Below are 15678 nucleotides of genomic sequence, written 5' to 3' on the forward strand. Positions count from 1 at the left end.
GGGAGGGGGGATATGGGGGAGGGGGGATATGGGGGAGGGGGGATATGGGGAGGCTCACCCTGCCTGCTCTGACGAGGTCGTTCACCTTCTTGTGGCACTGGGTGCCTGTCCGTGGTGTCAGGGCCACAGCGGTGACGGCCTCTGCCACTTCCCTCCACAGACGCCGGCTGTGGCGTGGGGCAACTCTGCGGCCGTGCCCGGGATACAGGGCGTCCCTCCTCTGCTCCACCGCGTCCAGGAGCGCCTCCACATCGCGTGACTCGAACCTCGGGGCTGAGCGACGGCCAGCCATCCAGTCGGGTGTTGCGGTCGGGTGGGGGGGGGGGGGGGAGCAGCGCGGCCTTATGAGCCGTCACGCCGTGCAGCGCGTATGACGCTGCACGGCGTGAACCACTGCGCAAGCGTGGATCCCGTTACGTCACTGCTAGCCCATTTCGGGCCGGAGACTATCGACCCTTTTTTCCGACGTGACGCAAGTCGGATTTGCGCCGTTTTTTGCGCCGATCGGCGGACTTTCCGCCGATAACGGAGAATTTCGCCCCAGATATCCACTTCCTTTCAGACAGTACATTCCAGATCCTAAGTCACTGTGCAAAATAGATTCTCCTCATCTCAACCTTGGATTTTTTTTCATTTGTTGCTGATTGCCTAAATGATTTCTCTGCTTACCAACCTCCTGCCAAAGGAAACAATTTCAGTGCACAATTGATTAATTGAAATGCAACCTTTGGCTTCCTGAATATCCGCCTGAACGTGTGGAGGAAACCTGAAAAACTGATGGGGTTTACATTTCTTCAGTTACAGGGCTCAAAGTGCCCCACAACGAGTCAATCCTTCGGTACATTATCAGTCCAAGTTATAGAATTCTAGAACACAGTTTCAAGCTGGAACTGCATTTTCAACCAACAGAACCAGTACAAATACTTGCTAATAAACCCCTGTCAAGCCAGACCACATGGGTCTAATAAATACCAAATCAAACTTAATATTTCTTGGCGAATGAGTTCCTCAATATTTTCCAACTGTTATTTCATATAGAAATAGTACTTTAAAAAAAAAAAACTGAATGATGTACATAAATACATTCACAAACACCGATGCTGGTTCTGAGGCGAAATGGAGGTGAATTTGAAGTGAAACCACTCAGCAGAAACAGTCCTGGCCGGGATTCTCCGTTGGCAGTCCGCTCCGCGACCGCTGTTGGCAAGAACGGGAGAATTAGGCGCTTAGCCAAATGTCCCATTGACTGCAGCAGTGCTGGAAAATCCCGCTCTGTGAATGGACTGAGAATCCCATCCATGAGTATGTTGAGCTGTTTTAACTCCTGAAATCTACTGGGGTTAAGAGGTGGGGATCATTGGACTAGGTCACACAGAATAATTTAGTCCCCCTGTGTAAGGTTATATATTCTCTTTTTTACATAATACCTCAATTTAAAGGTAAACAAATCCTCTGGCAATAAGGGTCAATGGAGCACTTTCTCTTCATCACAGGCTGAAGAAAAGGAAAATAAATATATCACTGGCAGGTGGATGCGATTACAGTACGAGCAGAAATGTGTCCACAGGCAGCCATTCCCAAACTATTTTCCAATACAACCCCATTTTAACAATTGAAAATTAACGTGACCCCTGATGCCATCAAAAGCCAGCAGCAATAAAGAAGCATACATAGCAGTTACATTCAATGTATAAAGTTCACGTATTGCAGGTCATCATATAAATGTCCACATTGACTCTTACCAACTTTTACAGATGCACCATAGAAAGCATCCCATCAGGCTGCATCACAGCCTGGTATGGCAACTGCTCGGCCCAGGACCGCAAGAAACTTCAGAGTCGTGAACACCGCCCAGTCCATCACACAAACCTGCCTCCCATCCATTGACTCCATCTACACCTCCCGCTGCCTGGGGAAAGCGGGCAGTATAATCAAAGATCCCTCCCACCCGGCTTACTCACTCTTCCAACTTCTTCCATCAGGCAGGAGATACAGAAGTCTGAGAACACGCACACAGACTCAAAAACAGCTTCTTCCCCACTGTCACCAGACTCCTAAATGACCCTCTTATGGACTGATTTCATGAACACTACACCCTGTATGCTTCATCCGATGCCAGTGCTTTTGTAGTTACATTGTATATGTTGTGTGCCCTATTATGTATTTTCTTTTATTCCCTTTTCTTCTCATGTACTTAATGATCTGTTGAGCTGCTCGCAGAAAAATACTTTTCACTGTACTTCGGTACACGTGACAACAAATCCAATCCAATCCAAATATGAAAACATGCATTTTTAACATGCCTTGTAAAAAAAATGATTTTATGTACTCACCAGTCTAGTACTTTATCGGAGCCACTCCAGTTTTTGGACCTTGGCCAGGAAGTATCAGAGGCACAGGTTGAGGGCCCTGAGGCGGCTGATATCAGAGCCTAGTCGTTCTGTAATGCCAGAATGATGGAGTTGGGCTTAGACAGGCCAGGGCTCAGCAGCACATGGATTGTTGCCAGTTCATGGGACAGTGCTGCGCTTCAAGATTAAGTGAAGCGAGAGACGATCAAGGCAAGGCAAGGGCAGGGATGGATACTGTCTGGGCCTTGGTGTCAGTACAGGGTGTAGTCTCAGAGGGGGTGCTCGGCCTGGACTTCACATCCACACTTTTCAATCACTTCAGAGCAAAGTGGCAGTGCCTCCAGCTTCAGTATTTAATGGTTTCCCTTTTTGAAAATGTGCTCTCTGAATTCTTGCACAGTCCATGACTAATTGAGCAACTTTTATATCAATAACAATTCATTCACTCATGCTAGAGGAATTGTTTTCATTTGAATGCAGATGCAACCAGATAAAAACTGCACTCCCCAAAAATCAATGTATCAATATTATAGATGAGGTCTGTCAGTAACAGATACGATCCAGTTCTGCTACTGAATTGAAGTGGTGATTGATGGCTTGATTCCAAATCCAAATTGTCACATCTTGCAGTTCACACTGCACTACCATATTTTATTTTTCCTCTCCCTATTTGCTGTTAGTGACCCCCCCAATTGCAGTTACAATCCAGTTTGAGAACTGCTGCCGTATGGATTTATAATGGAAAAAGCTGAAGCAAAAATACTGAAGTGACAAGAGAAGCAGGGTTTTGTAGACAAGAAGTATGTGAAGTCTCATGTGCAGCATCAAGGAAAATTGAAGTTAGTGGGGATTGGGGGAAAACTTGCCAATTACTGGAATCATTTCTGACACAAAGACATGTTTATTGGAGGCCAATCATTTTAGTTCAAGGACATCGCTGCTGGAGTTCCTGCTGCACACAGCGACCCTGACTCACCCGAGCAAGTCAGAGCTTGGCAATTCTGTGGAGAATAACTCACCATATGACTCCCCAAAACCAATCCACCATCTACAAGGCACAAGTCAAGAATGTGATGGAATACTGTCTGCTTGCCTGGGTGACTGCAGCTCCAACAACACTCAAGAGGCTCAACACCATCCAGGGAAAAGCAGCCCACTTGATTGGCACCTCATTCACAGTCTTCAATGTTCATTCCCTCCACCACAGATGCACAGTGGCAGCAATGTACTCTCTATCAAATCACCGAAGCACCATGGACTGCACCTTCCAAACTCATGACTTATTTTTTAAAAATAAATTTACAGTACCCAATTAATTTTTTACAATAAGAGGCAATTTAACGTGACCAATCCGATGACCCTGCACATCTTTAGGTTGTGGGGGCGAAACCCACGCAAAAAACCCATGACTTCTACACCACAAACGACAAGGTTAGCAGATGCATAGGAACACCGCCACCTTCTAAGTTCCCCTTTAAACTACATATCATCCTGACTGGGGATATATTGTCGTTCCTTCACTGTTGATTAGTCAAAATTCTGGAACTCCCTTCCGAACAACGCTGTGAATGTACCTAAACCACACAGACTGTAGTGGTTCAAGAAGGGAGCTTACCAGCACCTCAAGAGCAATTGGGTATGGGCAATAAATGCCCAGCAACACCCACATCCCACAAAACAAAGCAGCAGAGGGACTGTTCTCTGATTGCAGAGTGTTCAGTAGTATTCACAATTCTTCAGAAGCATCAGCACATGACAACAAACAGCATGACCTCAAGTCACCTCCAATTAAAAGTTCAAAACATCACCTTGTCACATTTGTAGATCTTACCATGATCAAGACACCTACCCTCAGCATCCTGGGCTCAGCAGTGACCAGTACTGAACTGGGACAACCATCTAACTGCCTTGGCTACTAGAGGAGTTCAGAAACTTGAGTATTCCATGGTGAATGGTTCACTTCCTGTGTTCCCAAAGCATTTCTATCAACTACAGGGCACAAATCAGGAATCTGGTGGCATAGTCTCCACTGGATAAGTGCAGTTTCAATAATTATCAAGCAGGACTTATATATTACTATTCAGGACAAAGCAATTCACCTGAGCGAGAGTCCATCCACCCCTTCACCTGGTCTGCTGTGTGTAATACTTGCAGGATGCACTGCAGCCACGGCTTCTTCAGCAGCTACTCACAAATCCAGGACTTCCACCAGCCAGAAAGACAAGCTCAACAGAGGCATGGGGAACACTATCACCTTCCAAGTCACAAGCCATTGTAGCAGATATATATTACTTCATTGTGGCTGGGTCAAATTACTGAATTCCCTAAACAGCATTGGGGGAGCATCTAAAAGTGTCACTGCCAAGGACAATTCAGGATTGACAATAAATAAATATCAATTTTGCCGGCAAGATCCACATCCCGAGAACAAATAAAAAAATCTGCAGGTTTCATATCATTTTCTGACGATAGCCCATAATTTAGCAAGTTTATAAATTCACATCAATTTCACAACATGCCGTGGATAGGATTTGATCTGCCAATCTCGGTGTTACTAGCCAAGTAATATGATCACTTGGCTACCTGGCAATGTGGCACAATCATAGAATAAAATGGTTACAGCACAGAAAACCACCATTGGGTTTATTGTGCCTGTGCTGACATGGAGGAGTAATTCAATCAGAGCCACTCCCTGCCTTCTCCCCAAAGCCTGACACGGTCTTTTTCAGATAGTAATCAAAGCCCTTCTTGAATGACTTGGTTGAACCCACCTCCCAAGTTTCCAAAACTGTTATTGATCTTTTGATTTGAATTAAAAGGGTACTTGCTATATAAAAGCAATTGAAAAATTCAATTGAACGTGACTCATAAGTACACATCTTACATTAAACAAAGTGATGATATTTGCTCGAGAATGTAGATAGAATTTCAAAAGTATTAACATGACCAGCAATGTGCATTTTTGAAGTATCAAAGTACGATTAGAAAAAGGGAATGTATCTGAAAACACCAAGTTCATTTAATTTGATATAAGTTCCAGTAACCATAACAAAGGTGCTCACTCGGTTTACAGAAGATCAATCGTTAATCATAAATTACTACATCACTGCTTTTCCTATGTGGGACGTAGATGGCCCAATACTATCACAAATTGGCATCAATTTTCAACAAACACACTTCAACACAAGCAAAGTATCTTTAATCTAAATAATAAAATGCTACTCATTCTAACCTTCAATCACAATACATATGCACTTCGATCAACTGAAAAGATTACATAGCTTTATGTGAGTCATTGATCATGTTTACAACAGGAACTGTAGGGAAATACAAATTTAAAACACTTTATTCCTGAAAAACACACATGTTACACATACATAGCAGCTTTGTTTATCAGAGAATGAGGCTATGTTTTAAATTTTATATACAGCATATTGCAGATACACAAGTAGTTTCACAAAAAGTAGTTTCACAACGGTCAGTAGTTGGCATCTGAAAATACGTCTAGTTCAGTGTGGTAAGCTTCATCTGAAACAGAAAATCACGACATACAAATGTATTGTTATACATCAATTGCAATTCCATGGGACATGGACATTGTTTCTCTAGTGCCAGTCACATACATAAGAACTGAGCAAAGGTGAGGGAATGAGGCTGTAATTGCTATGTAGGTCCAATATGGCACAGGAGCTGTATTTCCAAAGGGACAGAACCATAGTCCATGTCGGACACCATCACGGACATGATGAGAAACCCAAGAGATGGTCACCATCCATGGCAGAAAACACCAAGAATCTTTAAGTCTAAGTATCCACATAGCAAGTTTCATTGAAAAAGCCACTACAGGTATCACCGTGGAACAATGCAGTGCAGGCCTTTGGGGGAGATGCAATGCCGCCTAAAAGAGAAAAAAAGAGCTGTTACTGCACATTTCCAAAAGATGGTTGTTAAAATTCTGTTTTTTAAAAATGAAGTATGTATAATTTGTAAGCAGCTGGCTCAGGTCCACTGTTGGAAACTTTTTAAGAAAGCTTACTTTGCCTGGTATTCCTTGCAATTCCATATTGTTACAAAAGAAACTTAGTTCTAACTCAAAAACAATCTGGTTTCGATCTCCAAGACATCTACTAGAAAAGATGAAAATGTCAATTCATATTTGGAAGAGCTTAAAAATATTTCATCAAGGTGCAGCCTTTTCAGTCCAATTAAATTTTTCTTCTTTGGAGGAAGATTTCCAAACTCACCATCCCTTCTCATCACTACTGTACCATTTCCCTTTTGAATTACACTCCATCCATTTCTCACTCAATTCCAACTCAATCCTTGAAAGTGAAGATGGCAAAGAGATAAAACAAGAACAAAATCCACCCTTAATCTATATTCATCTTCCCGAATGATCCTCCCTCATCGCCTGTATTCCTACCTATTCCAGAGATTTTGTTTGCTTTAATTTTTTATTAAGATTGAAAAAAAAAAGGAACTGATCTTTCTCTATTTCCCCCACTCTGTGCTGCCATGACCTAAGTATCTATCGTTCCATTCTTCTTTAGCTTAATGCAGTTTCTGAAGTTTATAGACTACAAAAGCGGAGCTTGGGCCATCGTAACAATACTTCTTTCCTCATTCTCACACAAGGGGTGGAATTTAATGAGTGCCGTGGGAGTTTCAACATCCACCACCAAAACTGGTGGCGTCCCCGCCAACTCAATCTCCAAGGGCCCTGGGAAAATTATGTCCCCAATTTATTTCTATTCATTCAACATTTATTGCCCATCCCCAAATGCCCTTGAGAGAGTGGTGGTGAGCTGACCACTGTGCAGTCCAAGTGGTGTAGATACATTCGTAATGATAGTTAGGGAGGGAGTTCCAAGATTTTGACCCAGCAATGGTGAAAAACATCAATATATTTCCAAATTAGGATGGTGAACAGCTTGGAGGAAAACTTCCAGGTGGTGGTGATGCCCACAAATGTCTGCCCCCATTGTCCTTCTAGATGCTTGCGATTGTGGGTTTTGAATGTACTGTCTAGGAACCTTGGTGAGTACCTGCAGTGCTTCTTGTAGATGGTACACACTGCTGCCACTGTGCGTCTGTGGTGAGCTTCTGGAAGGAGTGTCAATCAAGCAGGTTACTTTGTCCTAGATGGTGTCAAGCTTTTGATTGTTGTTGCAACTGCATTCATCCAGGCAAGTGGAGAGTATTCCATCACACTCCTGGATTGTGTCTTGTAGATAGTGGGGAAGCAGGCAAGAGACTTACTCACTTGAGGACTCCTGTCCTCTTGTAGCCACAGTATTTATATGGCTAGTCCAATTTAGTTTCTGGTCAATGATAAATTCAGGATATTGATAATGGGGGTGATGCAACGGTAATGCCATTGAATGTCAAGAGGTGATGCGTAGTGTGGTATTTAAAAAAGTTTGCAGACCACGAAGGTACAAAAAAAACTTTATTGGGGAAGGTGTTTTCACAAAGGCTGCTAGAACAGGTTGACTGTTAGCCCACCCAAACTACCGATTATATCAGTATGTCACATGATTGAATTCTTACAGTGCTGCCCTGGGCTCGACCACTCTATGGCCGCCACCGGAAGTCCATTTTGTAACAAATTAGTCCGGTTTGGGGTGCTGTACCCGGCGAAAGTGGAGTAACTTTTGAAGGCCGGGAGTACTATTTCGAAACCCCAGAGGAGGCCAATGACTTTATTAGAGACAATAAACTGGAGAACTGAATGTTGATGGGCAACGGAAGAGCTGGAATAACAAACTTCGGAAGATGTGGGTAGTGTGGGGGCCGGAGGCTGTTTTATTTTTCTCAGCTGTTGTGATTGTTTGTTAAGGGGCAATATGTTTTTAAGGGGCAACTGCCTCACCCACCAGTTGTGGTGGTCGTTCTTTTTTGGAGGTGACCTGTAGTTTTGGATGTGTCTGTGTGGGGGAGGGTGGGGACAACTGGGAGCTGTTTGCACAGACCAAGGAGGAGAGGATAGGAGGAGCCGCCATGCTGGCACGTAGTGCTGGTGAACGGAAGTGAGGGGGGGGGGAAGAGAAAGAGACCCGGTTGTGGAGTTTGCACTTTCCCCCCGTATCTGTGTGGGCTTCCTCCGGGTGCTCCAGTTTCCTTCCACAGTGCAATAATATGCAGGTTGGGTTGATTGGTCATGCTAAATTGCCCCTTAGTGTCCAAAAGGGCTGGTTTAGTTCAGTGGGCTAGACAGCTGGTTTGTGATGCAGAACAAGGCCAGCAGTGCGTGTTCAATTCCTGTACCAGCTTACCCGAACAGGCGCTGGAATGTGGCGACCAGGGGCTTTTCATAGTAACTTCATACTTGTGACAATAAAAGATTATTAAAAGGTTAGGTGGGGTTACTGTGTTACGGGGTTAGGGTGGAGGTGTGGGCTTAAGTAGGGTGTGCTTTCCAAGGGCCAGTGAAGACTCAATGGGCCGAATGGCCTCCTTCTGCACTGTAAATGCTATGATTCCATGTAACTTGGAATGTACGGGGGCTGAACGGGCCGGTGAAGAGGTCCTGGATTTTCGGGCACTTGAAGAGCTTGAAGTCTTTCTGCAGGAGATGCACCTCCAGGTGAAGGATCAGGTCAGGATGCGTCAGGTACTTCACTCGGGGTTCAACTAAAGGGGTGACTATCCTGCTGGGTAAAAAGACGGGGTTTGTAGGAAACAAGGCACTGTGGGACCGGGGTGGGGAGTATGTGATAGTGAGCGAGGTGTTGGCGGGGACGTCGGTGGTGCTCGTAAATGTTTATGCATTGAATTGGGATGACATGGGGTTTGTGATGGGGTTGCTGCGAGCGATTCCAGACCTGGACATGCATCAGTTGATTATGGCGGGTGACTTTAATTGCATAATAGAGCCAAGGGTGGATAGGTTGAGCCGCAACTAAATGGGATGGTTGAGGATGACAAAGGAGCTGGGACGGTTTATGGAAACGATGGGAATGGTGGATCCGTGGAGGTTTAGGAACCCGCAAGTGTACAAGGTATACTGCAGAATTGATTTTTCTGTGGTGAGTTGAGAGGTGTTGGTGAGGGGCGGGGGCGTGGTGTGGCGGCTGAGTATGCGGGAATTGTGATCTTTGACCATGCACCGCAATGGTTGGAGATTAGACTTAGCTCAAGGCAGGAGCAGAGGCCAGGATGGAAATTAGACTTGGGGGTTTTTAGCAGACAAGAAGTTCGGTGATAAGGTGCGGACAGTGACTACGTGCAGTTGAATCAGAATGGGAGGCAACGGTGGCCACATTTTGGGAGGCGTTGAAGGCGGTGGTTCGGGGGTGGGGAGGGCTGGGGGGGAGATTATCTCTTTCAAGGCGCAGAGAGATAAGAGGAGGGAGGACTATGGACGGTTATTGGATGAGATAGTGGAGCTGGACAGGAAATATTAAAGGGCCCCCACCAAGGAGGGATTGGCGGAGAGAAAGCTACAGGGGCAGTTCGACAGGCTGATGACGGGGAAGGCTGTGGGGCAGCTTTGGAAGGAGAGGGGGATGCAGTATGAATATGGAGAGAAGGCGAGCCGCATGCTAGCTCATCATTTACGGAGACAGGCCTCGTCTAGGGAAATCCTGAGAGTATGGATAGGGAAGGGGGTGGTGGTGTCGGAGCCGGGGAAGATAAATGAGGTGTTCAGGGAATACTACGAGAAGTTGTATAGGGCCAATCCGGGTGGGTAGGAAGGGGACATGGTGGGGTGGATTTTGGATGGGCTGAAATCCCCACGGCTGGATGAGGAGAGGAGGCAGGCGCTAAGGAGCCCTTAGGATTTAGGGAGGTGATGGATAGCACAAAAGGGATGAAATCGGGAAAGGCTCTGGCGCCAGAAGGTTACCCGGCAGAGTTCTAGAACGAGTTTGTGACAGAGTTGGCACATTTATTGGGGATGTTTAGCGAGCTGCTGGAGAAGGGGGAGCTGCTGGAGATACTGACCCAGGCGTCGATTACACTAATCCCGAAGAAGGGCATACCAAGTTATGGTAATTCTTCTTGCTGTTGGTATGTTCATTGGACTTTAGATGCTGCTGTACAGGGCAAAATAGGAAAGCAATATTGCTGTTTCAAACCACACTCTGAAAAGCTCCTACTCTTTTCATTTGGTCATCTGGAGCAACTCCATCCAAAACATCCTTCATGAGCTTCTGTGCTGACTCGTTTAGCTCCCGTTGTTGCCATTGTTTTATGATTAGCAATTTTTTTATTCTTGTTAACCATTGATGCAAGAAGGAAGTCAGCAGCTCTTTATCCAATCAATGTTCTTTTCAATGAACTTCAGAGTTTTGTTACGGTGAGGTGTTTCGAGATGCGCCTCAATCTCTTGTTGCTCTGTGGTTCAGAATTTATAAAGGGTGCATGTAAATGCATTCTGGGTATCCTCACCAAATTTCAGTGTACTTTGAGCTTTAATTTTAGTCAAAGCATTCACATGCATCTTCCATCAGCTCTTCACACTTTGCTTTTCAATTCTGAACCACATTTGTCACAGCATGCTGAGCCTTTGTTATCTTAGTGCCAACGCTGATAGCTTGAGCTTGACCACAGCTGTTTTTAGAGCTTATTCAGCAGCTGCTACTTTCTGTTCCTTTAGGTTTTTGGTTGGGCTTCAGCATCTGGTTTGAGATTTACCTCGGCCCACTTTAGCTGCATTCTCTATAGCGAGGTTCCCCCCATTAAGGCTGGATAGTTATCTTTAATGATGTGAAGAGGCAAGTCTACAGTCTGTCCATGTAGCTTCACATTTACATCGAGGGTTTTAAGGGGCTATGTTGTAGTTTCTCTTGGTAAACAGTTTCTGATACCGATGAAATTGCGCCAGTGTCCACCTCCATTTTCACCAGTTGTCCGTCCAGTAAAGGAGTGACCCAGTAACGGTTTGTTGCGCCCGCAATGGTCAGTACGTTCAACAACAGTTCATTCTCTGACTGTGACTGTGGTCCCTTTTATTATCATGTGGATACTTTTCTCTCTATTCAGTTTTTCATTTGAAGTATTTGGTTTTTGCTTTTTATCATTCTTATTTGAAACTTGTCGTTTCTTTCTCCAACACACTTGTTCAATAAGCCCCTTGTTGCAATTTCTGCATTTTGCATCTTAACTCAAGCAATCAGTTGCTTTGTGACCAGGTTTTGCACATCAATGGCAATTTAGAACCCGTGTCAGTGTCCAGGTTTCAGCAGAAACCTTATGGACTTGTGCTCAAGCTTAATTGTTGTGCTTGCTTAGCTGCTAGTTCCATAGAGATTGTGACTTCTAAAGTCTTCTTTAGGTCTAAATTTCTGTTAACAGCTTTTCAGGACAGTTTCGCTTCTTAGCCCATACACAAACCAGTCTTTAATGGTGTCATTCAAGACATTTCCACATTCGCCTGGTGGTCAAAACACAGACGCACGAGGCGCTCCACAAAAAGTGCATTGAAAGGATTGAGGCCCTAGAAAATAGAGCACGAAGGAAGAACCTTCGGATCCTGGGTCTCCCCGAGGGAGTGGAAGGAGCGGACTGCGGGGCTTACGTGAGCACGATGCTAAGCTCGCTGATGGGAGCTGAGGCCCCTTGGAAGTGGAAGGGGCTCATCGGGTCCCTGCGAGGAGACCAAAGGCGGGAGAACCACCTAGGGCGACAATTGTGCGATTTCATCGCTTCAATGATAGAGAAGTGGTTCTGAGATGGGCCAAAAAGGTACGGAGTAGTAGATGGGAGAATGCGGTGGTACGGGTGTACCAGGATTGGAGTGCGGAGGTGGCGAGAAGGAGGGCGAGTTTAAATCGAGCCAAGGAGGTGCTACACAAGAAGGTGAAGTTCGGGATGCTGCAGCCGGCGCGACTATGGGTCACGTACCAGGAGAGACATCACTACTTCGAAACGGCGGAAGAAGCATGGACCTTTATTAAAGACGAGAAACTGGATCGGAACTGAGGGACTGATCTTAGAGGGGAAATGACACTGTCGATGTATATAGAGATGTAAATTGGGAAGGAGGGGGGACACTAAGAAATGTGGGCGCGGTGGGGGGAAAGAAGAGACATAGGTGGGGGATGAGGAATGGGAGTGGGGCGGTAGAGGGAGCTGCGCCATAAGGGGCGGGACAACTACAGAGAATATGGGGCCTAGTGTCCTTGTTCCCGTGCCAGAAAGGTGATGGCGGGAAGATAGGCGCAAGGTAGATGGGAGTTCCCCACACGGGGGGGTCAAGGAGTGAGCGGGAGAAGCCGGGGTCAGTTGAAGTCAGCTGACTTTCGGAAGTAATATGGGGGGAGCAATCACGCTAGATGGGGATCTAGCGGGGGGGGGGGGGGGGGGGGGGGAAGAGGATAACTGGGTTGCTGCTGCAGAAATCAAAGAGGAACTGGTTAAAGAAAGGGTGGTCGGGGCTGGAATGCGCCACCTGGGGAACGGGTGGGAGTGCGGAACCGGGACATGGGACTGGCCTAGAGAGGGTGATGGCTAGTCGACACGGGAAGGGGGCAGGTAGCCCCCCAGTGCGGCTGATCACGTGGAACGTGAGAGGCCTAAATGGACCGATTAAAAGGGCCCGAGTGTTCGCGCACTTGAAAGGACTGAGGGCAGACGTGGCTATGCTTCAGGAGACGCACCTGAAGGTGGCGGACCAAGTTAGGTTAAGGAAAGGATGGGTGGGACAGGTGTTCCATTCAGGGCTGGATGCAAAGAATAGAGGGGTGGCCATACTGGTGGGGAAACGGGTATCATTCGAAGCTAGGAGCATTGTAGCAGATAGTGGAGGCAGATATGTGATGGTGAGTGGCAGACTGGAGGGAACGGAGGTCGTGTTGGTTAACGTATATGCCCCGAATTGGGATGATGCGGGATTCATGAAGCGGATGCTGGGACGTATCCCGGACCTGGAGGTAGGAAACTTGATAATGGGGGGAGACTTCAACACCGTGCTGGACCCAGGGTTAGATAGATCTAGAACCGGAAGAAGGCCGGCAGCGGCCAAGGTGCTTAAGGGGTTTATGGACCAAATGGGGGGAGTGGATCCATGGCGATTTGTTAGACCGAAGGCCAAGGAGTTCTCCTTCTTCTCCCATGTTCACAAGGTGTACTCCCGGATAGATTTTTTTGTTTTGGGAAAGTCGTTGATCTCGAGGGTGGAAGAAACGGAGTATTCAGCCATAGCTGTCTCAGAACATTGGGTGGACCTGGAACTAGGTGAGGAGAGGGCGCAGCGTGCACTCTGGCGATTAGATGTGGGATTGTTGGCGGATGAGGGAGTCTGTGGAAGGGTGCGGGGGTGTATCGAGAGATACCTGGAGGCCAATGACGACGGGGAGGTCCGAGTGGGAGTAGTATGGGAAGCATTAAAGGCGGTGGTCAGAGGAGATCTGATCTCCATCAGGGCCCACAAAGGGAAAACAGAGGCCAAGGAAAGGGAAAGATTACTGGGGGAGATTTTAAGGGTGGATAAAGAATATGCGGAGGCCCCGGAGGAGGGACTATACAGGGAGAGACGACGACTCCAGACGGAGTTCGACCTTCTGACCACTAGGAGGGCGGAGGTGCAGTGGAGGAAGGCACAGGGGATGAGATATGAATATGGGGAAAAGGCTAGTCGCCTGTTGGCCCATCAGCTGCGAAAGAGGACAGCGGCGAGGGAGATAGGGGGAATTAGAGATGAAAAGGGAGCTACGGTGCGGAGAGCAGGGAAGATAAACGAGGTGTTTAAGACCTTTTACGAAAGACTTTATAGGTCCCAACCCCCGGAGGGAAAAGAGGAGATGCAGCAGTTTTTGGACCAATTAAGGTTCCCGAGGGTGGAGGAGCAGGAGGTGGAAGGCCTGGGGGCACCAATTGGGGTGGACGAGGTTACCAAGGGGCTGGGGAGCATGCAGGCAGGGAAGGCCCCGGGACCAGATGGGTTCCCGGTGGAATTTTATAGAAAATATGTGGACTTGCTGGCCCCGCTGATGGTGAGGACTTTTAACGAGGCCAGGGAAGGGGGGACTCTACCCCCGACAATGTCAGAGGCGACGATATCGCTAATTTTGAAGCGGGATAAAGATCCGCTGCAGTGCGGGTCCTATAGGCCTATTTCACTACTAAATGTGGACGCCAAATTGCTAGCAAAGGTGCTGGCAATGAGGATAGAGGACTGTGTCCCGGGGGTGGTGCACGAAGACCAGACAGGATTCGTAAAGGGGAGACAACTAAATGTCAACGTGCGACGGCTATTAGGGGTGATAATGATGCCCCCAGCAGAGGGGGAGGCAGAGATAGTGGCAGCAATGGATGCAGAGAAGGCATTTGATAGGATGGAGTGGGAGTATCTATGGGAGGTGCTGAGGAGGTTCGGGTTCAGGGACGGGTTTGTTAGCTGGGTCAAACTCCTCTATGAGGCCCCAACGGCAAGTGTGGTCACGGTTCGGCAAAGATCGGAGTATTTCCGACTATACAGGGGAACAAGACAGGGATGCCCGCTATCTCCATTACTGTTCGCGTTGGCAATTGAACCACTGGCCATGGCGCTGAGAGACTCCAGAAAATGGAGAGGGGTGATTCGAGGGGGAGAGGAACACCGAGTGTCACTCTACGCGGATGACCTACTGCTGTATGTGACGGACCCAGTGGGGGGGGGGGATGACAGAGGTCATGCAGATATTGAGGGAGTTCGGAGATTTTTCGGGATATAGGCTTAACGTGGGAAAGAGTGAACTTTTTGTGATACACCCTGGGGACCAGAGTAGAGGGATAGATGGCCTGCCTTTAAGGAGAGTGGAAAGAAACTTTCGATACCTGGGGATTCAGATAGCCAGGAGCTGGGGAACCTTGCACAGACTTAATCTGACACGACTGGTGGAACAAATGGAAGAGGACTTCAAGAGGTGGGACATGCAGCCACTGTCACTGGCGGGCAGAGTGCAGGCAATTAAGATGATGGTCCTCCCGAGGTTCCTATTTGTGTTCCAATGTCTCCCTATATTGATCACTAAGGCCTTCTTTAAAAAAATAGACAGGAGCATCACGAGCTTCGTGTGGGCAGGGAAAGTTCCGAGGGTAAGGAGGGGGTTCTTACAACGTAGTAGAGATAGAAAGGGAATGGCGCTGCCAAATTTGGGCGACTACTACTGGGCCGCCAATGTGGCGATGATCCGTAAATGGATGATAGAGGGAGAGGGAGCGGCGTGGAAAAGATTAGAGAGGAAGTCCTGTAAAGGGACGAGTCTAGATGCGCTGGTGACGGCGCCACTACCGTTCTCACCAAAAATTTTTACCACAAACCCAGTGGTGGCGGCAACATTAAATATCTGGGGGCAATGGAGGCGACAGAGAGGTGTGCTGGGAGCCTTGGTGGGGTCCC

The 15678-nt window shown here is 47.1% G+C and overlaps 2 protein-coding genes across 6 annotated transcripts in view; one reads left to right on the forward strand and one right to left on the reverse strand.

Moving 5' to 3' along the window:
• Positions 1 to 15678, forward strand: part of LOC140409134 (interleukin-11 receptor subunit alpha-like) — a 174872-nt gene that overhangs the window by 148721 nt on the left and 10473 nt on the right. The gene's annotated exons all lie outside the window — the stretch shown is intronic.
• tmem267 (transmembrane protein 267) overlaps positions 5349 to 15678 on the reverse strand; it is a 32510-nt gene continuing 22180 nt past the window's right edge. For all 5 annotated transcript variants that reach the window (XM_072497300.1, XM_072497301.1, XM_072497302.1 and 2 more), the window contains one exon: positions 5349 to 6249. In XM_072497300.1, the coding sequence (XP_072353401.1) occupies positions 5914 to 6249 (336 nt within the window). In that variant the 3' untranslated portion in view covers positions 5349 to 5913. The remainder of the gene's footprint in view (positions 6250 to 15678) is intronic.

Source organism: Scyliorhinus torazame, chromosome 3 (genome assembly GCF_047496885.1).
Source record: "Scyliorhinus torazame isolate Kashiwa2021f chromosome 3, sScyTor2.1, whole genome shotgun sequence".
Classification (NCBI taxonomy): domain Eukaryota; kingdom Metazoa; phylum Chordata; class Chondrichthyes; order Carcharhiniformes; family Scyliorhinidae; genus Scyliorhinus; species Scyliorhinus torazame.